This window comes from Malurus melanocephalus, unplaced genomic scaffold (genome assembly GCF_030028575.1).
Source record: "Malurus melanocephalus ecotype Western Australia unplaced genomic scaffold, MMel_1.1 scaffold_13, whole genome shotgun sequence".
NCBI lineage: Eukaryota > Metazoa > Chordata > Aves > Passeriformes > Maluridae > Malurus > Malurus melanocephalus.
In genome coordinates, this window is record NW_026623245.1 from 3,474,290 (window position 1) to 3,498,943 (window position 24,654).

Sequence of the window (24,654 nt, forward strand, 5' to 3'; positions counted from 1 at the left end):
ATGGCTTCAAACTGCCAGAGGGCAGGGCTAGATTTGGTATCAGGAAGAAATTCTTCCCTGTGAGCCTGGTGAKGCCCTGGCACAGGTTGCCCARARAAGCTGTGGCTGCACCATCCCTGGAAGTGTYCAAGGCCAGGCTGGMTGRGGCWTGGAGCAGCCTGYGATAGTGAGAGRTGTCCCAGTCCATGGCACAGRATTGAAATGAGATGAGCTTTAAGGTCCCTTCCAAACATTCCATGATAAAAGGTACTGGCGGAGGTCTGACCTGGACACAACCTTGGTATAAAGCACTGATATCTTCCAAGAATATACTTGAAAAGGGAAGCAGAAAGAAGACCCGACAGTCAGGGACTGCAGCTACAGACACCTCAACAACTGATTTTGTTTCCTCTTTCATTTTATCCTCTGTCAAGATCTGCTAAATGGTAACTCCCTTCAGTTCACTGCTCATTCTGAGACAGTGCAAAGTTCAGGAGTGCACTTCACATTATTGTTTCTTTCTCCACAGGATTTTAAGAGCCTCCTCTTATACCTCAACTGGTGTCCGTTCCAGGTATTTGACTTGCTGCACAAAGTAGAAAAAGATACAGCATAGAGTCATAAACGGCCCTGTACGCAAGAGCTTGTAAAAATATCCCATAAAGGAAAAAAAAAATTTCAAGGTATGATCATTTCTCAAAAAAACAACCAATCATAATTATAAAACTATTTTGAGTTGATTTTGTTTAGGATGAAAAACAGGCACAAAGATCCCTCTGGGCACCAAAAATATGAGAGATTTCAAAAGAGATGTGGACATGGCCCTTCTGGCTACCAATTAGATTGTTGTGGTCTGCACTCTCACTTTAGGGATGTTGTACGGGACAAAACCAATCCTGAGCCCGTATCATTTAAGGAGACATCTGTATGACCTTACAGACAGACACCATTTGGGCTGCCAACGAGTCTTGCTTTGCTGCTCATTTTCATCCAACTTCATGAACTGCTGAACAAGGGAAAAGTTCCTGCTTCCACATGAACGTTTTTCTTCTCTACCAGACAGTCCARTGTAAAATGGCTTTGGAAAGCAGCTGAGAAGAAGATTAGGTGTCTGCAGAGCAAAGGACGACAAAAATATTGACCGCTAATCATCCCTTGAAGGTAACGACACCATGGGAAAGCCTTATACTGGAAATCTTTAAATGGCAGCCTAGCAGGTCACTTCTAGCAAGGGAAAATTGGTRAACATGGTAACTTCATGAAATTGTGAAAATTCACCTCAAGAATCCAGAACAAGAAGTTTCTGGTGTCAGTGAGAATGGAGACTGGAGTTTGTCCTGCATCAACAAATTTCCCTTTTTCAGGGCAAAAGAAATGCTTAGTGGGAGAGGSAGAGTTGCACCAGCTTCTTTCAATGAAATTTTGGCAGATTTAGGCTTTTCAGGAATCTGTTCAACTTACAAATACAGATAATGCACTTAAACCACTGTTTTATTTTAGGCTCTCTTGAGGACTGAGACCAAGCCTGGTGTAAAAGCAAGAAGTGCTCTTGTCACTGGGACTAATAACTTGTCTCAATTCAACTAAGATGTGCTCTAGACTGAAATTCAATTTAAAGTTCTAAACCTCAGCAAGTCACTCAAGGGAGCAGAAAGTTTTTTACATTAAAACAGCTAATATTACTTTAGAATAACAGAATCCTAGTGCTTCCCGAATAGAGAAAATACCAGTTTTTAAGAAAAGTTATTGATGCTGGGACCTTATAAAAGCAAAATAAAAAGCCCTCTCCCCATCCCCAATGTACACAACAAACAGGGCAGGCTGACACACCTGCATAATTCAGACCTGGAAACAACACAAAGTCTAGCAGAAAAGGAAAAAACTCCTCCCTTACCTGCCTSTATCTCAGAAAAGTGGTTTCCATTGCCAGCTTCCCCTTAAGTTATGGTTTTATGATAGCTAATGAATGCATTTGATAATTCAAGTGATATACAACAGTACAATACATAACATATACACTGCTATGTCTGGAGTGATGGGCATCATCACAGCACAGCAATCCAGAGCAGATCTGGGTCTAAATCACTCCAGGGCTGCGCACCAAGGGAAAAAGAAATCCCATCGGGCACTTGGACATTTTCTTTTGGTAGTTTGGAAGTGAAATTCAAAGAAAAGAAAAAAAATACATTAAATAGTAATTTAAAAGAATCAAGTGTGATAGCCGACAGMAAAGCTGTTCCAGAATTGTTCATTCCACATTCCTCTGAAGCCAGCATGAGTACAGGTCCCACAGGAGAGCCGAAGATAAATCACTTCAGTCTGTATCTATGCACATACACTTGAAACTACCTCTGTTAACTTATGTCCATATGGTTTGGAATAGGACAAGAACCAAAACCCAACCCACCTAAAAAACCTGCTGTGCAGGGGTTTTAACTACATTTACTGTCAGATATTGCACCATTTATTCAACTAGAATTGATCAGCTGTTGTGATCACCCCAACATACATAATGATATGTGACTTGGCATCTCATTTTGGACTTAAGTTTAAAAAGCAAACTTCACCACTCAGAGCTCCAGTGAGCTCTCAGAACTCTAAACAAAAGATAAAAAAGAGTGGGTTAGCTGCAGTTTAATTCTCCACTTTGACTTTCTCAGAAGTTTGTTGGATAGAAGCTTTTCTTATATAGTAAAATGCACATCCTCTTTGCATACAAATATTGTGAAAGAACTGTTTACTTGTTATTAGACTGCCACAAGTTGTATCGAAAGCMAACCTTTTCAGAAATGTGTTGTTTCCACTAGGAAATGCTAACACCATCATATTTATTTCAGAAACTGTGAATTAAGCATGGCAGGATTTTTAAATTTTTTTTTTGTTTGGGTTTTTTTTTTTTCTTCAGAGGAAAACAGGGAAAATGTGAATGGTAGCCATAACAAATATCAGAGAGAAAAATCAGCACCCTGGAACAAAACAACTTTGTGTAGAGTTCAGTTATTCCAGTCGATTAACCAGCTGTTCTAATAAGTTTGGTATTGCACAAAGTTTAGTTCATGAAGTTTTGCTTGTAAAAYCAGAGATTGCAATGAAAATAAATTAGTAAACTATTAATGCGTTACCTTCTTGAAGAAAGGCTTCACTATAGTCCCCTTTTTGCCTTCCTGTTATTTAAACAATACAATAATTCACTGTACAGCTCCAGCCAACACTTATCAATATAGTACCTATAACAATTAAGCATATTTTAAAGGAAGCRTAAAAGTATGTGCCATTTAGGAAGTTTCTCTGCAAAGTCCTACTGAAGCTGACAGTAGAGCTGGACATACTCATCCTGTGTGAAAGCAACAAGCACCAAACAATTTACTAACTAATGAGAACAATTAACCTTTCAGCAAATAATTCAAGATAGACACAAGGAGAAGATATACCTCTATTGTGGGATGAGTATTATGCTTATAAGCTGTGTACAGAGGAAACTGAATCTGAAAGATTTTTGCCACACACAGCAGCAACTTCTCCTTCTCATCAGTGCTCCATAAACTAAAAGCATCTGTGTTCTTTGTGGGCTCCTCCTCACCCAGGATACAAGTTCTTGCAGAATCAAACTTTTTCTCTAGAGATTTCTGTCGTTCCCCATGTTCTTCTTCATGAGACTCTCTTTCTACATTCAGGGGCTCATCAGCACGATTATTCTGCTCTTGCCATGTTGAATCTATATTAATAGTGCAATGTTTACAGAGCTGGTCCCGCAGAGCTTGGACTTGGGCAATCACTAAATTAATAAGCGCACAAACTACTTGGTTAAAGATCTCCAGATGTTTATACTCCTTGAAACAGCACAAACATTGTCTGTAAGAAAAAAGAAAAAAACATAAATAAAAATTCCTACAGTTAAAATCAGAACAAGTAACTAATCAAGAGAACTCTTCACATTTAAACATTTTAAACAAGTTMTTTGACAGAATCATAAAATAAAGGAAATCCAAATGAAACAGACTCTACCCAGCAGCAAGTGGGAGTCACAGAGCCCTCATTACACCTTGAGAACATCCCATTATTTTCAAATGCTGACCAAAACTATGAAGTGCCTTTTATCATTTAGCAGCTGCTACAGCAAGCAAAATATAGAAAAAAAAGTCTTGTGGGCAAGGTCACTATGCTAMTGAAGGAGCCATGTTTTTCAATATGTTTCTTACTTTTCCTCATCTCKTTTTCTCTATTGCTCTTTACTGGTGTGTAAGAACTCAGTATTGTTATTTTCAAATCAGCAGGGCTGCAAAGTAACTTTATTTTTAATGGACTATTTAAGTTCACTTCCTTTATCTGCATTTGGATGGTGATCCCACGCACATTGATACCCTTTAACCATATCGGAGAAAGCAGCTCAAGTATCTTCAGGACTTTCCTCATTTGGCAGGCTCAGAGATTACTCTCCTGATTATCTACTGACATACTGTAAACTGCAAAGAACAAGAGGGAAAAACTCTACACCATCCCTTTGACAATATAATGAAAAAAAATCAATGAAATCATCAAGTTCTAACCTAACTCTAGCTSTGGGCAAGGATAAACTTTGTATGTCAAATAGATTCTGGGTGCATAAACCCCTGAGGTAGATACCCTACTGTCTGGGAACAGCTGCTTCTTCCATACAAACAAGCAGCTTCCTCATTTTGGGAAAAAAAAAAAAACAAAAACGTGGAGGATATTCCTGCAAATGGATCTAAATCCTAAAGAACACAGAAAAGAAAGCCATCATTGCAGTGTTCTTACTGAAGAACAAAATGAAACTGTACATGTTTGTAACAGACTCTGGGAGATGGACTCTGCTCTTTCTTACTCTGACTCTACTACCCAATGTAACTGGTACATAAACTGGGAGTTGCCCTGCAGTAGAGATGGAGAACAATGGACTCCAGTCTATGACCAGAGCTCTCAGATACTAAAATAATATAAAAACTGCATGTCTAATTTCTGAAAGAAATCAGCAGAYAAAAGAGAGGGCAAGAAATCATGAAAAATTGGGAAATAAAAATGCTTCTGCAAAAACAGCATTTAATTTAGAAACTGAGCTTAATATATTGTAATCTTTAAGACAAAAAGCTAAGAGAACCCAAAACTGAGACAAGTAAAGGGTACTACTTCTTGACGGAATACAAACATGCCCTTGAGCTACAGCTCTAAAAGCACATACTTTCTGAATACAGGTAGTTATTTTTTTTCAGTGGGTTTGACAAAAAGTTAATAATCACAATTCCCTAATTCCAGCACAGATACAGTGACTGAAGCATCTMAACCCTTTTGTTCCAACTGTGCAGGAAGAAAAATCCCTTTAATATTGTGTRAGTGGAGTGTGCCTTTACCCATTTGAAAAACATTCTTGCCATTTACTTGTAAATGTACTTTCACACTAACAAATTACAAAAAATGCAGACAAAATCAAGTGTATCCTCAAGCACTTATCCTCAGGAAAAGTTATGTACAAAAGGTCCACCACTTATGCCTAGGAATTACTGCTCCACTTGGGTGTTACAAATTATCCTCAATAACAATGAAAACAGTCTGGTGAATACTTCTCATGYACTGGAGAATTTTTTACTAAGACAGAGATATGTGCAAAATCTCTAAGTCKTCCTCTTAGAATGTGGAGCTCTCAGGAAGAAGAGCTCCACCAAAAATTCAAGATCTACAAAAAATGAACATGCTACTTCTTTGAACATAACAGTTTCCAGAAGAAAACTAAAATAAAAACACTACATGCAGGGGCAAGTAAAAGGTGCTCTTCAGGATAAATTGTCAAGTGATCTTCTGAAGGAGAGCAGAGATTTAAGCTATAGGCAACAAAGTAAAAAGTAGGTTTTAAAAAGGCATCAAACCCAAAACCAGCAGAATTCTCAAAAGCCCATTTGGCAGAGCAGAGACAGGATACAAAACTAAAATGTCAAGTAGAACTGCCACCAATGGCCTCCTGGTTAGACTGCTCTGAAAAGCTTAAGGACTGTTCTCCAGACTCTTTAGTATGAAACCACTACATATGGAAGGTAACAAGCAAACCAGAAGAAAATAAAGAGTTAAATGTTATCAAATCTTTATTTTTTTTTCTTCTGGTTGGATTTGCCAAGCTGTGGAACAGAATAAAACTCTGAACAGATGATGACCTGGAAAACTGGGTTGCAATTGTTCTCTGACAAACTTGGGATCTAGGACCTGTCAAGAAATGACAGGAGTCTGGTTTCTGTGTCTCCGGTTTATTTTGATTTAGAAATTCCTKCCCTGTGTCTACAAGCACATGGCAGAAGATAATGAACTTGGCTTATAAWCTCTGGGCAAAATGAGGAAGAGAAGGCTTCCACTTTCACAGGTATTCAAAATGTGAAAGTCCTTTTTTTTTTTCTTTTGCATTTTCCTAAATACCCAAATATGTTTTCCAATTTATCTTCTATGCTTTTCCCAATATTTCTTATGATTCAGTGGCTTCAGTTTGGTTTTGTAACTACTGCTGAACACTGAATTCCGAACATCTTCACTAAATTCTTTCCAAAAAGCAATATCCATGTATTTCCTTGCGTTGGAAAAGAGTAAGTAGCTGTGAAGTAAGAATGAGCTATTCTGTAAGCAGAAGAGATGACAGCACTGCTTTACAGAAACAACCCCAAACAACAGTAATTTGAATACTAGATAMAAAGGAATAATGTAGTTCATTTAAGACAACCATGTGCAAAAGCATTTTCTTTATCAGTTTAGGAGCTATGGGCTGCGATCCTTCATCACCTTGACTCAGAATATTAGAACAAGGAGAAAAATTCAACATGGTTCCATTCAGTCACCTTAATTTCTTCTCACCCTATCCTGCCACAGAAGATGGTCTCACAAAATTTCATGTTAAAGAAGGAAGACACATTGCTTTCCATCACAATATAGCTATTTATTTTCTACACAATTATTATAGCATGCAGAATGCCAACTGGATATTCAAAATATGCATTGCCCAAAATGCACTGGATAATGAGTTTATTTTTATTTTCCAAGAGTAAAACAGTCTTTACTCTCCAGGTATCACACATTAATAATTTGCTTATTCTAATCACTCAACTGTATTTTAAAAAGGCAAAAACTGCTGTTGAGATCCAGCATCCTCAGCATTCAAACTCAATCCAAAATTACCTTTGCGTCCAGGAATTGATGTAAGCAAATATCTTGAGGGCATGTTCCTTTCTGAGCTGCAATGCATCACCACCTTCAATGTCTGATACTAAAGAAAACAAAACCATAAACACATTAGAAGGGGAAAAACAACATGCAACAGTTCTGTTTTTATTAGAAATTACCTTTGATAGCACAAAAAATAAATACTGAAGCAAAAACATATAGATTTGGTTAATGGAGAAGTGACTTCAGAAAACTCAAAGTGCACAATATTCTTGCATATTGCTCAAAAAATTCATGATTGAGAACAGACCCTTCATGTAATCCTATTTTTATTAAATATTCCTCATAAGCTTTACTGGGAACTCCTGATTGATGTGCACTTTCACGTATGAACTTTCAACAACTTTACTCATTAACCAGATGCCTTGGGCTTGGTTTTTGGTTTTGCTGGGTTTTTTTCCCCCCAGATTCTAAAAGGGCTGCATTTGAGATGACCATGAGACCTCAACTTCCTTTGCCTGATCAGATTAAGACTTGGAAAAACAAGCAAACAAACAAAACCCAAACCACAACAAAACTATCAAGATAAGAACAATGTGCTGTGTACATATAAGGTTATTTCAGACTGAGCTGACGACTACTGCTCTCAAATGCAGACACATCTATCATGACATTTAACCATAATGAATCATTAATTGGCAAAATGATAAAAGCTTACCACATTTATTACAGAGGAAACCAGAACACTTCTGTACTGAGTTCAAACCCCAAACACTTCACTGAGGGATTATCAAATGTCCCACTTCCCTCTAAAAATGCTTCTACACTCAAATAAGGCCAGCATCAGTAGGTTCACAGCTGCACTTCAGCAGCAGCTGATTGTATCCCAGGGCAGTGGATTCTGTCTCCTGGCCACACACCTTTCCCCAAGTACCAATGCACAATTCTTGCTTCCTCCTTGTCCTAAATTTCCGAACACTTCTACAATTACCTAATTGCTACACAAATCAAGGTCAGCATTCTTTTTAAGTGGATCTTTGCATTCATAACACAACAAAGTTTTTCATCTCCACATTTCACATAAAATTTCAAGTACTACGTGCTCACAAATCTACTTTACAAGCAAACTTTGTGGGACAGGTTCTCTAACAGCAGCGAGCTCTCCACAATCCCTGCCTCAACCTCCTCTCCAGCCTCARCCTTGCAAGGTCCTGCGTGATCTATCCATACAGGTTTCCAAAAACTAAAGCTAATGAAAGTCTGTGGGCATGGATCAGAAAGCAGAGTTCAGAAGAAAACAACTTCACAGAATAATCACACTGAACAAGTACTTACTACTTCTTTGAAATAAGGATATCATGTATGCACATCCATCCACTTTTTCATAAATAYGCATACATACAAATATAAAAACATACAAAGAGCAGCCTCTGAACAGGATACCATCAAACTTCAAAATAAACACTTTTCTGCCTCACTCCTATAAGGCTTTAAAGATCCTACAGGACACTGGACAAAGCCCMAGACGGAGAAGCAGACTACAAGATAGGTTACACTCGATACCACCTTTTATTTTAAACACCACAAATTACCATGATAGCTGGCTCTCTCAAGGCCAAAGCACAGCACTGAAGAAACCAAGAACTSCATCACACAATTTAGGTCACACTTACCACAAAGACAGCTCCTTAGCTATAGACAGTATCTAAAAAAAAATTAAAGACTTGCCCAGCATCAAAGGTTCATAAAACCTCTGTTTTCACAATTTTGTGAGCATTGTTTCACCACGGTGAATTCCTTCAAWCTTGACAGAAAAAAAATTGTTGACAACAATTTAGTGGCAACTAAATTCTTAATTCTACCTTGTAGTATCTTACATGCACATTTCTAAAACCTCCTTCATCTTCACATCATCCTCATTTAAAATACAGTCTAACAAGCATGGCAGCCATTTCACTGCAAAGTTTCAATGACTCCCAAATTTCCCTCTTTGACATTATAAAGAACTGAAAGTTAAGCAAATTGGGCCCTTAAAAGCTACAACTGCCATGTAAAGAAGACAGAATAGAGAAGTTATGGAAATACGAAACTCAAGCCCCAGGTCAAAAAATAGGGAGGTATTCACACTAGTTGGAGAAACCTGTTATTTTCCTGATTATGCATTCTACATTTCACATACACTGACCAACTTCTACTGGTCTTATTTATTAATCACTGGTAATTAATACAGTGGCTACAGACWTAATTTCCCTTTGGGTTTCTGTACCTAGAAATAATACTGGGTTTGTTCCTGAAACGACTCAGGAGGCTCCACACAGGAGGAGCCACACTGAGACTGCAGTTTTCCAGTCTCAAACTGAGCTATGTCTGTGCCACTACCAAAAGGGGTAGTAACACATGTGGCAGGGCTTCTCCTCCTGSACCTTAGCTTGAGCTCTCTTTTGCTCCTTGGCAGAACTTACCTTGTTCAACTCAGTTAATTTATGTCCTCACAATCAAAATTTCAATCTTAGSCTCTCTTACTCTGAATATCAGCTCTGTGGATACTCATGATTTACAGCACTTCTAGGGGCACATGCACCTTGAAGCACAGAAACAATTGGTTCTGAAGCATTTCTAAGATTGTTTTAATTGAAAAAAGTACAGACAGAAAAGCAATAGGAACAAGCACAGTCATTGTCATTCCTGGGCATTTTCGGATTTCTGTCAGTTCTGTAAGAACTTCCTTGCTGCACATKATTTCACTTCCAAATGGTGATGTCTGCCTCTCCTTTCAAATTAGTTCTCTTCYAGCTTGAATGGGCCAGTAGTTAAACCAGATTCATTCACTTGTGAATAAAGTATGTCCTTTATCTTTTCCCATATTCCAGCATCCTACCATGCATCAGAACCTCCTCAATCTGCTGCTTCCCCACTTTSTCACACCTTCACTCTTTCAAATGCAGCAGCAACAATCATGTCAAACTTTTCCAAAAACTTCTACTGCACCAAGCCTCCTTCCTGCAAACTGATTTGGTAGGTCCCCTTAGTTTCASATCTAAGGCAATGACTTTCACACGATGCACTAAGATATCCCCRTGTGCTCTGAGAGCCTCTGAACCTCATCAAAGTGGCAGCCTGCATGCTCTCATCAATAAGAATTGATAATATGTGCTCCAGAGCTTTCCAGCCAGGCATTCCAGGATCTATAAGTTTCTGTCTCAGCAGTGGCACTCCAATTCTACGCTCAGCTCCTTCTCATCCGCTTCTTTCTCCAGGCACTCTCTTTCACAAGGCAGCAATGTAAGAGTTGCTCTCTTTCCCTACCTCTCAGCTCAGCTTTCTTCTTTAAATCTGCTCTACCAAATCCTCCTTCTCAGTTRAAGCCTCTCACACCTTCCCACTCTCCAGTCCTTCCTCCTCCCTCTTACTTTCCAYGCACACAAACACCTGTACACTACACTAGATCAAATTTCCCAATCAATATATCTCAATCAAGCCCACACTACAATGGCATCCATATCCATGCATTTCAAACACCACCAGCGCTCCCACAGGAACCCCGAGAGTCAGACTGGGAACCGCACAAAGSCAAGTTGCCAATCCAGATGAAAATTTCCCACATTCTTGTTGGCTTTGTAAGCGATGGAATACTCAGGCTGGTACCTATGTGAGCAGGGGAGGCTGGGAGGGGAAGTGTGAGGAATGTGAAGCAGGAATAAGTAAACATCTTTGGAGTAACCAGAGTAGTAATTGCCCCACCCCATCTGGAGCAACTTCACCCCAATATTGCTCATCTGTGGGCAAAGATGTGGTTACTATTACAGTCTCAAAAATCAGCACATTGAAGGCTTTAAACAGATCCGTGCAAGACAGAACTAACMAACAGAAAGAAGGAAGACTAGGATGTAGGTAAATTCARGCTAAATATATTCAACCAATGTAAYGCAGGAAATGGRGTCTTTCCACATACTAGCAAGGTCTCGTTTCTCTGWATTTTCACAACAACCTGATTTAAGGATCTTTTTATCACAGTAACACCACAGAAGAAAGAACTGAGCTGCTCAGCTAACCTGATTTAACATCTTCTAGTGTATAAGTTTTCAGAAATTCTTAAAAAAAAACCAGGCTGACTTAAAGTGCAATTGTTTAATCAAATAGCTGATGTGAAGCCAAAGCACATGAAGGTCAAAGTAAAAATGTAAAACATTTCATATAAAAAAATAAAAAAGAAATATTTCCTTGCTGTTTCCCCAGCCTCCTGTTTTACTTGGCTAGTTTTAAATGAAAACTTGGGTGATTTACCTAATCTTTCACAGAAGGGTGATTTGCTATAAGTGTGTTACAGTACTGGAAACAACACGAGCTCTCAAATTCAGAAAAAACCCTATAAATAAATTGACTAAACCAAGAAAATGACAGAAGATGAGAAAAATACAGCTGCAAAGAACAGGGCAATACAATTTCAACCGTGGCCAAATGAAGCTCAGCTCCTAAGTGCATTTTTAGCAAGAACTTCCGAGCTAGAGGAACACWCTGTAATTAGACCTCAAGGGCAACCATCATGCTGGACTTGCAGGGAATATCTTATATCCAAAGGTCACTCATCATACCAAATACAAAATCAAATGGCAAGCAAAAATTACCATTTTTAAAAGCATATTTTCTCTACTTTCAGAAACATAACCTGGTCAAAAGTAAATAATATAAAACTCTTTAAGATCTCTAAATCTAATTTCTCCACATTCCAAACTGTGACGAGGTACAGTTGCATATGGATTGTGCTCCCTCCCCCTCCTCCCCCAAGCCTCATCTGGTATCAGCTTCTCATGGGAAAGACCAGATCACTTGCAGAATGAACATTATTCTCAGAAATTGTTCACTGATACAGAATAACAGAGGAAATGAGCCATACACTAAACGAAACAGTATTAGGAGGAATAACAATAATCTTGAAAGAAATATGTATATATATATATATATATATATAAAACTTCCTGTGTGAGTGCCATTGTTCACATAGAGAACCAGTACTTTGCACTGAGATGTTTTCAGTGATTAGCAGGGGGTTTCTTTTTGTTTAGGACCAACAACATGTAAAATGATAACACAGAATTCAGCATCTCCCATTCCCTTTCTAGTCTCACCTATTAGAATTACTTTTTTTATTATAAAGAATTCATGATTGTCTTAAGATTGATTCACCAGAGTTCTTCCTGACCTTTATGGAGTCATCCTTGACAAGTATTTAATAGGACAGTGTCAGCTTGAAGTTCAATGGACATAGTTTAGCTGTCCAAAATTTCCTACAACTTTCCAGTGAGAAAGAAAAGTCTGCTTTCTACCTCTCAGTTTCCATAACACAAAAGCATCCCAGAATACTGACTATATACACACGACCAAAAAGAAACACTACTTCARAATGCATAAGAAAATACAAAGAGTTAATTCTTCGGTATTAGAAACACTGTTCAAATGCCAGGAACAATCAGATCTGAAACCCAAAGCACTACAGTAATAAAATTCTATAATGGCTTGGTTAAGATGCTTGAGTGCCTTTAATGCTACCTTGATGATACTCATCACACCATAGAAAACACCACTACAGATAACTACACCCACCTCCAGCCCAMAACATACCTGAATTCATTTTAAGTCTACATCAAACTCTAAAYTTCTTGTATTTATAAATATTACAACATAGTAAATCTGTTGCTTTTCTGCAAGTTTTTTACTATTAAGTATACAAATATTAAAACACAAATATTTTGAAGACAACATAATGGCTTAAAGACAGGAATTAGACACTTTAAGAGTYTCATTTCCTTAGAAAAAATAAACTATGATTGTGTCAGATACAAACTTTTGAACTAAGGCAATTTCAMTAAATTTCACAAAGGTTTGCAAGTCTAAACAATACTGTTTAAGGATGGAAATACAGGAGCTACCCAAAACACCAAGGAAAAAGCAATGGCACCTGGTGTCCCCAACATCATCTGCCGGTTATTCAGCACCTGAATAATTTGTCACAGCCAGAGATCAGAGGTATCCAATGAGTTTTAACTCAGTATTCCAGTGCACAGTTACACAATGAGAGAACAAGCCTTGGTAAGTTTACCAACCAGACAGCACTTCTAAGAACAACTTCAACGCAGCAGGGCAAATCCGCTGACCTCAGGTAACTGCCACCTTTACCTTCTGTTTCTCCRCAAATGCCAGCAAGTTCTTTCTTTCAATCTCTGCATTTCCCTTCCCAGCCCATCTCCCTTATCTTGTCCAGCAAACACCTGCTCTTCTYTAATCATAATAAGTTAATACAGTCTGGAGCAAAACAGCAGCAGCTGGCTCTGRAAAGCTGTATGAAATTTAAGAATTGGCATCTTGCAGGAGTGATGCCATCCTGAAGGTTTCATCCTGCTAGGCCCTGTTTGCTTTGGGTTAAAATGCCCCTTATAGAATGGCTGCAGAAGTCTACCTAAGCCAACAATTATCCTTAAGAGCATCTTACAACTTCTACCTTCCCGAAGAGAACTTGCCACAGCAACTCCTTCCAGGGACAGYTCCACATTGTTTTAAATGCAGTCAAATGCCAATTTTATAATGTTACTCAGATTTATCCAGCACACTGGAGCTGGTTCCACCCAGAATGACCCCAGGGAGCTACAATCTAAATAAACTCTTTGATACAGCATCTCAAATGTAAAACAGCTGTACTGCTGCATGACCCAGGCCAGGTCCAGCAGCAGCAGGGCACCTTCCACACAAAAGCAAGCCTATGTTACTACACCGTGTAAACTCACACTGCTCCCACTCAGCGAGCCACAGCTCAAAGTTCATCAATACTAAATCCACGGATGCCTAACAGTGGAAATCTGGCCTGGATGAGATGGGAATGTGAAATACATAATTCAGACTTGGTTATGCCAATGACTGAGGAACAAGCTGTATCCCATGCAGCACAGAGCAGCATGGATACAGAAAGCAGAAGACTCCCATCAAAGGTTCAAGGAGCAGAATGTGCGTCCATCAGTTAAACACTGTGTCATGCACATACAGCCTTTCTGATCACAGACTAGTGAGAAATGGGGTAAGACCAGCCGGTGGAGTATCTGGCTGTGAATGGAACAAACTGGGCCAAACTGCATCTTGCTCTGGCTCTGCTGGCCCAAGAAGACTCACCAGGAGTCTGCATTGTCCTTTTCACACGCACAGCTGAGAGGGCTCCCCGAACCCAGCACAGCACAGCAGGAAGGCACAAAGCTGCTCATGGACARCAGAACGGGATGTCCAGGCTGCTGCATTTCCATGGAAGCCTGGCAGTACAGCAAGGCTGAGCTTGGATCCAGCAGAGTTCATCAGCACTGGCTCCATGTCAGTCACGGCAGACACAAGGAGTTTATGAAAAGATCTGGGAGATCTTTGCACTGCACCTCCTAATGCTTCTGGTATCTTGGGATTCTCAGCAGCCAAGATATTGCAGTCCTCCCTCTCCAGGGAAAGGCAAGTTACATATTACTAAGGAAAAAAAAACCCACAAAGCAATTTCAGAGCATCTATGCCACTCACTGGAGTTTAAAAAAAAAAAAAAAATTAAAGACATAGCAGTCTTATTTCAGAGTCCTATTTTAACTCACTATTGTGAACTGTCYTTGACTCCAAGACAAGATGTTACAGTTCTGGGAAGACTGTGGGTTTTTTCTTTATATTRAAGTTCCTCTTTTAATTAAGAAAAAACCAAACAAACAAAAAAAAAAAACAACCAAAATCCAGCTCAATTTAGGCAGTATTTCCACAATCAAGTCTGCCTGACATCACCAAAACACATACTAGATGTGTAAAGTCAGGCTGCCCATCATAATATTTTGACAACAGCCACTGCAAGTTTCTTAAGGAATCAATGCAGGATTGGACAAGTACTGCATAAATCCAGCACTTCCTAGCTTATCTAAATTTCAAAGCTAGGGCTGACACTGTCAATGCCAAAACTACTGCTTAGATAAAGGATTGCTTGCCTTCAGTTTACAAGGGAGTACTTGCATTCTTTCCTTTCAATAACATAATGTATCAGTACTTGAATGACTCTGGGTTTGAATAATTTTTCTCTAATACTCCAGCTCTGAACTTTTTTTAAAACACTACTGTAAAGTGAAGACACACAAAACGCAGAYTATCAAACCACTTTATAAGTAGAACAAAGATGTATTTGCATGAACAAGGTTCCAAAAACTAAAGAGGTTTTCTATTAGTCTTAATTAAAAGTAGCAAGGAATGCAAAAATTAAAATACCTACTCCAGGAAGCATTCTATTTTCAAGACAGAACTTTGCAAATTAGTTCAGCTGTACTACTTGGCACGCTGTGAATCAGTTTCAGACAACAGCAGCAACTTTCCCCCACAACCAGAAAGAAAAGGCCCACAACTGAGCCACCCTGGCTGGTAAGAAGCAACAGATTACCAGAAGATTTACAACAAAAGCATGTAATGACTGYGCTCCAGGTCTCAGGGACAAAATCTGTGAGAAGCGAATATAATTAATTCATTTCTTACTATATTTAAGCCTGCTTAAACAAGGAGATGAGAGGTAAATGGGCAATGGGTCATTATCYTCAATGGAGCTTCAGGCAGTTCATTGAAAGCCCAGGAAGAGCTTGCTCAGCATCTGAACTCCAAGGCTTYATTTGTTTCCATCAGCACAGGTGCAAGCAACACTCATTCAGAAAGGGCAATAAAATACTGAGGAAGGATAGGCAAGCAATGAAGTCACTGTCTCTCTCAACTTTCAGATCTACACTCAAATTTTGCATGCCGTTGTGCCAGATAATCTGTATTTAGCAATYCCCTCAAACACATGGTGTATTAGGTAATTTACTGGCTAAAACCATTATATAAATTTTTAAAGCTGATGGATTGAAAGCAATAAGAAAAAAAAAAGAAATAAGAGATGGTTGAAGGCAATGCATGGGGTCTATACGAGCATACCCAAGACAGCAGTTAAGTGTCATGACAAGCTTCCCTCACAACCAGAAATGTATTTACAGATGTCATTTTGATATAAACAAATGTTTTACAAGTCTCATATCAGCAAGTGCTCATGGGGCAGTATCTGTAGCTATGGTTACACAGAGTTCAACGCCAACTCCTTCTGAAGACTCAAGCTGCCACTGCTGTTCAGACCCATCAAACTTCCAAGACACTGATAGMAACTAATTTCAATTTCTGACCAACTTGATCAGATTGCATCTACTTTAGATATTACATCAGCAGATGAAACATTGACACTTATGACTTGAAATACTGTACAAGTTTCAGCTCCAAATATTAAGGAAAAAAAGTAGCTCAGAGGAAAAAATAGTTCAACCATCAGTAAAYCAGCAACAGTTTGTTGGTGAAAGAAGTCAAGAGACCAACTAATACAGACAAGGATTTACTGCACTGACTGTCCTTCAACTAAAGAGAACTTACTTTTATCAAGTTTTTGAGCTCACACTCCCCAGTGTTATCCCAGAACAGTCCCAAGAAGGAGAAATAAAGTTTTCAGTCCCTTGTATCAGCTGTTGACTGTGAACCTGGAATGTAATCCCACCACACATCTCCTGCCCAGAACACAGGTGCCTGACAAGGGTGGGTAGGTTGTRCTACATAAGCCTTCCACACACAGTCCATTGCCCAAATTCCTCAGTACATATTGATATTCTGGTCCCTCTACAGCTTTTCTGGAGCTGCCCTCCCTTGCAAACACACCGATGTCCATTTCCAGACTGCTCACAGCTTCTCCGAGCAAAAAGAAGGCACAAGTGAAAGCACTGTCAGTTTTGTTGATGCTCACAGAGTTTAGAATGAATCTGATGACCAGATTTGCAAAGAGCAGAGACTACTGGCAGAAAATGACTCTGTTTTTCAGTTCACACCCACTTAAAAGTAATTTCACTGCTGATGAAAACCATGGGGTTTGTACTGAAACCTAAATTATGAAGAATTTAATAATTACGTGTCACAGAATAATAAATAGGCAACTGAACACTTCCTGAAGRTGAAATTAAACTCTCGCTAAGTATTATCAAATCCCCCCAAAAYGAGCTCAGGAGCACAACAGAAAGATAAAGACAGTGTTGAACAACACAGCATTAAGCATATATCCCCCTGTTTCTATACACAATTACACAGATTAAAAACTCTCAAGTGGAAGTCAGTGCAATGAACTGGAGGCTTCTTCAATGTGTGGAAAGCATAGACAAAGGCAAAAAAAGTTTTGTCACTCACCTCCTTGATGGAAACTAATCATCTGCAGGGATGCTGATCTAGAAACTCTGTCTCAATTGTCATGTGTTTTCAAGCCTTATTTACAACCTTTCTACAAATTATCTGAATAAAGATCAACTCCCAAAGATGCATTTTCCACAAGGATTTTTTTCTGACAAGTTTCAGCTTCTTCAACCAATTGTTCCAGCACTAAATATCCTGAGTAGTTCTATACAAATGCAGAGAACTGCAAYGCATTTGCACCTGAGTTCCCTTGAGAAGCTCACCGTCCACCACACATGCTGGATCTAAACAACTCCAGAAATAAAACTTTGCAAATCTACAAASAAGCTGGATATTTTTACAAAGTGTTAAGAACACCACAGAAATCCTCACAGTTGCACGTCCATGTTTAGCATTCAGACTGCAAATCAATTCTGAGACAAGGAGGGGAACAAAGTGAAAAGAATGGCTTCTCACCTCTTCACATTTTCTAGAAATTGCCAATTTGCTGCACAAAATGAAAGAAGAAATCACCTCAACATACACTTAAACAACAGAAATTAAATGGCCACAACTCTTGTTTAATTGCAGCATGCTGTTACTATAAGCAGCACTGAGTAATCAGCACAACCACTTGCTCCTGAGGACAGCAAGATTCTTTTTCACATTGTCCCAGTATACAGACAACTATAAAGGGGTAGCTTGTGCTGCAAAAATCCCTGAGACCTGGAGCTACCTGAAAAGAACTCGAAAATAGATAAAATAAACAGAACCAAGAAGTAAGCACTGCTCTTTCCTCCCAATCACTAAAATGCCAAATCACAAACTGATCATCACTTGGACACAGAATACGATTCTAGGATTTGCTTTTCTGACTCAATGTTAGTTGAACACAGGGAGATGGAGGCAAACTGCAGTTACATGGGGAAATCAAGCAGCAAGGAATTAAAACCTGTAAGATACAAAGTCTGCATTAGCAATTTAACTGTTTAACACAGAAAAAGAAGCAAAAAGGAATTCTATGAATTAAAAGAATGGCGAGGTTCACAATGCCCATGTCTCCATGGCAGACAAAACCATCAATCTCCCAAAGCCAAGGCATCACCTCCAAGGCAGGCTGAGGGAAATGGAGTCAGGTCTGCCCTCCAAGATCCTGCCCTCTGAACCTCAGTGTGACACTGAGCCTGAGCATCAGCTCCCAACATGCCCCACTAAACTCTGCATCACCTCTGCATYCAAGGACAGGTCCAAGAGCTGCTCTGCGAACTGACACCAATAACACCCAGGATAGCCTAAAGCACCGATTGACTTGGATGTGGCTCAGGAATTGTTTGGGACCTGGGTGACTTGAAAACTACCCCTATGGAGGGAAAGCCATAAGCACCAAAACACATAAAAAAAAATCAATCACAAAGATTTCCTACATGGGAAACATGGYGACTTCAGGCTCTGCACTGATCAAGGATCTTTTTAACATGAAGCAAGGGATGTTTTTCTTTTCCTTTCTTGTTTGCTTCATTTTCCTTGAAGTTATCCACTAACTAATCCACTCTACAATGTAGAGCCTTGTGGCTTTGAGGATATTGTTCCAAGTACTTATCCAGCGGAAGATTTCCCTATATACAAAGAGAAGCATCTCAGTAAATACACATCAACGGTCTGTAACTCACAACAAAACTCAGCAGAATGAGATTTACGTAACCCATCTTCAGCATCACTGATCAAGTGGCTTGAGCAATGAGAAAGAACCAGTTTGCAGCAGCCTGAACAGGAAAAGTCTCAGGACAAAATCATTTCTGATCACATCAAATAACATGAACCAAAACAATTGTACAGAACAAAAGCTGAAATATCTTTCCAAAAATAGAAGCCTTTTAGCTATTTAAGTCACCGAGTTTTTCTCTCAACTKCTTTACTACTACAAATTGTACAAATTAAAATAACTTTGTCTTAGTCTCACCTTCCCTTTCACTTTAGAAAGTTCACAATTAGCAAGGATACAAGTTCCTCCTTCCATTTTTTCCCTCTGTTTACTCCAATTCATTTGGAGTAGCACTTCAGCACAGTCYATAACTGCAATTTGGCAATGCTGCTATAAAGAAAAGGTTATTTTCATTTTCCTTTAAGCCTGGCTGCTCAGTGGCTTCAATAAGGTCAAAGAGAAAAGTAAACATGAAAAAATTACTGAATTTCAGTGTTATAAACAAATTACTTTCTTTTCTTCTAAAAGAGACTGCAAAGATCTGTAAGGTTGGGCAGTTACCCCAATTAATCCTCCATTGCAATCTCTGCAGAGGTTCTGAGCATTTAAGGGAAAAAGAAAAGAAAAGATAGATCTTTTAAAAAAGGAAGGGAAAAAAAAAATTAAAAAAGCCATGCTACAGAGACAATTTTTACAGTTTTGCACGARAGGAGTCATCTAACAGCCAAATGAAACTTTAGATGAGCACAAAACACTAGAAGTAATCGAATAATCAATCCTGAAGTTTACAGGTAAACACGGAACAAGTGAGAGCACCTCTTGGAGACTAAGCGATGTCAACGATGCAATATTTGTAATAATTTTATAACACATCCTCAATATCTGAGTACTCCYAGAATAAAACATCGATCCTCTCCAGATCCCAAAGAGCAAACAGAATGCTGCAATGTTCTGGAATGCAATTTCTCACCTATCTAAACGTAAACATACCCTCACCCAACCTCCAAGGCTWCTCTTGGTACTTCCTGCATGCCAGAAAAACACTACAAGGAGTCAAGCCAAGAATTTCCAGCATTCAAATTCAGGGCTATCCTTAAACTACATGARCAGCAAAGCACTCCAGTACCTCAAGTGTTTTACAGACCTGATCATTCTAGGGGTAGCTCTGCAGGCCAGCTGACAATGACAACAAGACAGAAAACAACAGTATGAGGCTACATTTATCTCCTGTGCTTGAGGAAACTGTGGTGGGGGTTGTTTTGGGTTGGTCATTGGGGTTTTTTATTTTTCTGGTCTACTCAAAGAGAAAACATAAGGAGGAAAATAGCTGCAAGGTGCTGCAATAAAATAACATCTAGAAGGCTCTAATCATCAGCATGAACTGATTTTATTACTTCAGAGTTGCTAGGAAAAAAAAATGGGCTAAAGAGGTAATCACTGAAAAAAATGAAGCAGAATACTGGGAAGAAAACAAACTTTGTTCCCAGAAACCAAGAACTGGGAATAACTGAGGCCTACCAAGGTAACCTAACACCACGAATGCCACTACATAATAAAACCTATTTTTCCATGTTGTAATCTTTTTGTTTCTTACTTTTATAAAACCCAAACCAAACAAGAACAAACCAAACCTAAACCAAAACCATCTACAGAGTTTTAAGTCAACACACATCAAGATCAGCTGCAATCCCAAAGGGAAGCTTCACAGGCAACCAAGCTGAGCTGGATTCCCYGGGACATGCCACAGCCAGGGCTGTGAGGACGCTGACTCAGGACTGGTCTAAAAACCAGACCAGCACTTTCAGCTAAGAAGAGGCACTCCCAGGCACAMAAGGACAGTCTTGTACTCAACACTCAGCATGGAGCTCACATCCTCAATACTTGGAAGTGAAACCTCCACAGGGATGGCATGGATGGATCAACAGGCAGCTCAAACTCTCCCCATGGCTCCAGGTGGGACACAGCAACCTACAGAACACATGTAAAASACCTGAGACAGCAAAACCCACCTCTAATGTAACATTTCTGTATTTTCTGGCTTACTTTAGGGTTAAGATTATCTGGATATCCATGCAGTGCCTAGCAAAACAGAGCTGTTCTGATCAGGGCCTCTGGACAGCACAGAAATGTAAATATTACTCAAGAACAAGTGAAACTCAATATAAACTCTCCTAGACTGACAAGACCTGGCATCCAAGGAAACCRAGGAATGCAAAGTGTATCAGGGTTCATTCTGGGATACAGAATGCTGTGAATTAACATAGAAGCACAGAATATCCTCAATGCACTTTTCCCATAAAATCTGTGCACGTTTAAATGAGGCCCTATAATTRATGCCATGAGAATCTGTTCTTAAGCCTTTTGTAAATAAGTGGCCTTATCTTAAAAAGCAGGCCATTGTGTCTTCCTTTTTTTCTTCTACTAAAGGCTACTAAAATAGTTTATATTGTGGAAGATTAATTTTTTTTAAATCTGATTTTTTATAGACTTTACTCCTATTAAACCCTGCCTGGAATAATGTAAATGATCCTAAGAAACTTACAGTGAGAAATTAAGACTGTTTGCTCTGAGTGAACAGATTGTCTTATAGTACTAAAATTCCTCTRAAGTCTGGGTATTTCACAGGGGAATATGCATTTTACTGAGTTCCTGGATCAAATCATAACTTGAAATTACAACTTCTTCTCAGGAAATAACTTCAAGATCAGGGAATTTACTGGTTTAATATGTAGATCAAATGCTGAAAATCAAGATGCTGCAAAAAGCAGAAGAAAAAAAAACTCATATATACCAAAAACCCAACATTGTTTATCAAAAAAACATTACCAGCTTCTCAGTGAAGCACTATTTTAAATACATAAATGCCTATTTACATACCTTTGGCCAAAAAAGTACGCTTTTCAATCTACAAGTTTCCAATTCAGGACCTCAGGCAGGCACAGATGCAGGACCACTGACTGACTGTCTGTGACAAAACCAGGCGTGAGGACCTGGAGTCTTCCTAGGACATAACACTGGGCCTACACAAAGTCACTGCTGGACAAAATCTCCAGCTCTTCACACTGCTATGTGGTGTGGGGTAATACTGTAGCAGTTTACAGTGGGATGAATATGCTTCTAATAAAAATACGCCTGTTTGTTTGTAGAACTGTTCAGTTTCACGCTTCTGTCACCCATCAATCCTCCTTAGGAAGAAAACAGGAGCTTCCCACATGCTCCTTCCCAAACACCACGTTGAGACCTGTTGCCAATTCCCTTTCCAAGTGACCTGTCATGCAAGTGATACCAAATCTTATTTTGTAAACATGAGAGCAAATGAAGACAAAAGCCAGTGTGTGGCCATGTAAAAATGTTTGGTTTAGCAAGAAAATTCTAAAATAAAGGAAATGCTGTTTTCTGGACCTCTCTGAAAATGCTGCTTGGGTCGTTCCGGTGCAGAGTTGATCCCAAATGCTCCGTGGGCAGAAAAGGAAACTGCTGGCAGCCTATGGCTCACACATTTCGGGCATGACCTCATTCTTTACTACCGCTTTTCATTTCTGCTGCAGTGTTTTAAAAACCAAGGCTTGACATRATTTTTGTATTATGCACCTTTCGTTATTATTTAAGGAACACAAATAACTCAACTGGAAGTTATAAAAAAAAGCATCCCTTTTGAGAAACCCACCTCCCTCACAACTGTTTCATCCAGTGAGAAGGGAGCACCATCACATGCCTTAATATGCAAACACATACACCAATAGTTCTGGTGATTTACAGTGTGCTACATTCCCTGAAGGGAAGGCCAGACCTAATGTCACTTAAGCAGCATTTTTTGAAATTAACTACATAGCAGTAGTACTTCAGAATTTTCCTAATAAATTTTGACTTTAAAAGACATATTTCCTTCTACTTAATAGCAGGAASCATTAAATGCAGAACCATTAAATTATCCATACCCTAGTTATATCAACATCTATATCTACATATATATATATATAAAGAACTGTTCAAGTGATTAAAGACATTGCTTTACCTAGAAGGAAATGTCTATCTACATGAATCCCAATTACCTTAAAACACCTATAAAAATCAATTCATGCTGGAACTTCAGGGATTCCTTGAGATACCAAATTAATTGTTACTTTTTTCTACATGACCATACCAAGCAAAGTTTAAGCAATGATTACGTATCAATCCATCCAAACCAAGTCAAGTTTTCTCTTCCAACAAGCAGCTGTCATTGCATACCATTGATAATTTAGTCTTATTTTGAACCTACAGTTTAAATAACTATTTGGTGTGTAATATCAACATGATCTGATTTAGTCCAGCCTCTGAACTCTCCTAAAAGTTACTTTCACACCTATATTTTCACTTCTCAAATGAAAYGCTGGCCATCACTGAATACCCTATTTCCCCAGTAAGAAAGAGGCCAACATTCAACCACCGCAGGATCCTAGGGAAGAACAAACAGCACATGGAAGTGGGCCTCAGGAGAGTGAAGACAACTCTATCCAAACCCTGTTCTAGGCAGCTTCTGTGCTCCACTCTKTTGGAACAGGATTTGCAGAATGTAACCAGGAAAAATGCCATCTCTAGGATCCAAAATAGTTAAACTTCCTTCTAATCACAAACTTCAGCTTGTAAGTTTTTTCAATTCCTCAGCATCCGTACAAATGGTGGTTTTTTGGTCTTTGTTCGTGAGGCAGAGCTCCTGAGAAGCTGTAAGGTATCTTGGCTGCCACGGAGCRCAGGTTCGAAGGGATACACGAGGCCTACAGGGCATTTCGTGCCCCAAACGCTCCCGATTCCAGCGGCAGCGGGGGGAACACCTGCTTTATCACCCCTCCGACCCTGCCGGTAACACTCGTGAAGAAGAAACTTCGAGAGGGAGCCAGAGACCACCCCTGAAGCCAAACACCCGGGAGCACCTTCCCAACCTCGCCAAGCCGAGCCAGGCTCCTCCAGGCGCCGCTTCCCTCACAGCTTCGGCAGAATCGGAGCCCGAAAAGCACCTGCACCGCGTACCGAGGCCAGGCACAGGGAGGGGAAGGCAGGATCCCACCGAGCCGCCTTTGCTACTGCTGCTGCTGGTTAAAAAGGACCCAGCCCAGGCCCGGCTGTCCCCGGAGCGRCTCCCGGGCAGCTCCTCAGTCCGGCCAGGCCCCGCCGCGCCTGCCGAGGATGCGGATCCCGAGGGAAAGGGGGGATGGAGCGGGGACACGGCAGCGGTGGGCCCGCCCCAGGCCGCGGAGAGCTGGGAAGGAAGGGGGAAGGAAGCGCCGAGCAGGGCATGGAGGGAGCTCCTCCATGGCCGGGRAGAGAGGGAACCCCGCGCCCGGGAGGCCCGAGGCGGGCGGGGAGAGGCGAGGAAGGAAGCGAAGCGGGGCTGTAACCCGGTGCAGAGGAGGGTCCGCGGGGTCCCGGCCCGGGGGGAGGGAAGCGGGGGAGGGCGGCCGCACTTACTCTCATTTAACACCTCCAGCAGCTCGGCGCAGCTCTCACACATTGTTCATTAACAGCAGCAGCCGCCGCCGCCGCCTCCTCCCGACCATTGATTGATCCGCTCGGTGCTGCTGATTGATGATTGATGGGGGCCGGGGCGGGGGTCACCGGGG

At 40.0% G+C, this 24,654-nt stretch overlaps 1 protein-coding gene across 5 annotated transcripts in view; it reads right to left on the reverse strand.

Moving 5' to 3' along the window:
- USP34 (ubiquitin specific peptidase 34) overlaps window positions 1-24,648 on the reverse strand; it is a 110,199-nt gene extending 85,551 nt beyond the window's left edge. For all 5 annotated transcript variants that reach the window (XM_057382559.1, XM_057382575.1, XM_057382583.1 and 2 more), the window contains exons 1-3: window positions 24,503-24,648; window positions 7,147-7,234; window positions 3,411-3,831 (exon numbers count right to left, since the gene is read on the reverse strand). In XM_057382559.1, the coding sequence (XP_057238542.1) occupies window positions 3,411-3,831; window positions 7,147-7,234; window positions 24,503-24,545 (552 nt within the window). In that variant the 5' untranslated portion in view covers window positions 24,546-24,648. The remainder of the gene's footprint in view (window positions 1-3,410; window positions 3,832-7,146; window positions 7,235-24,502) is intronic.
- Between the last annotated feature and the right edge of the window lie 6 nt (window positions 24,649-24,654).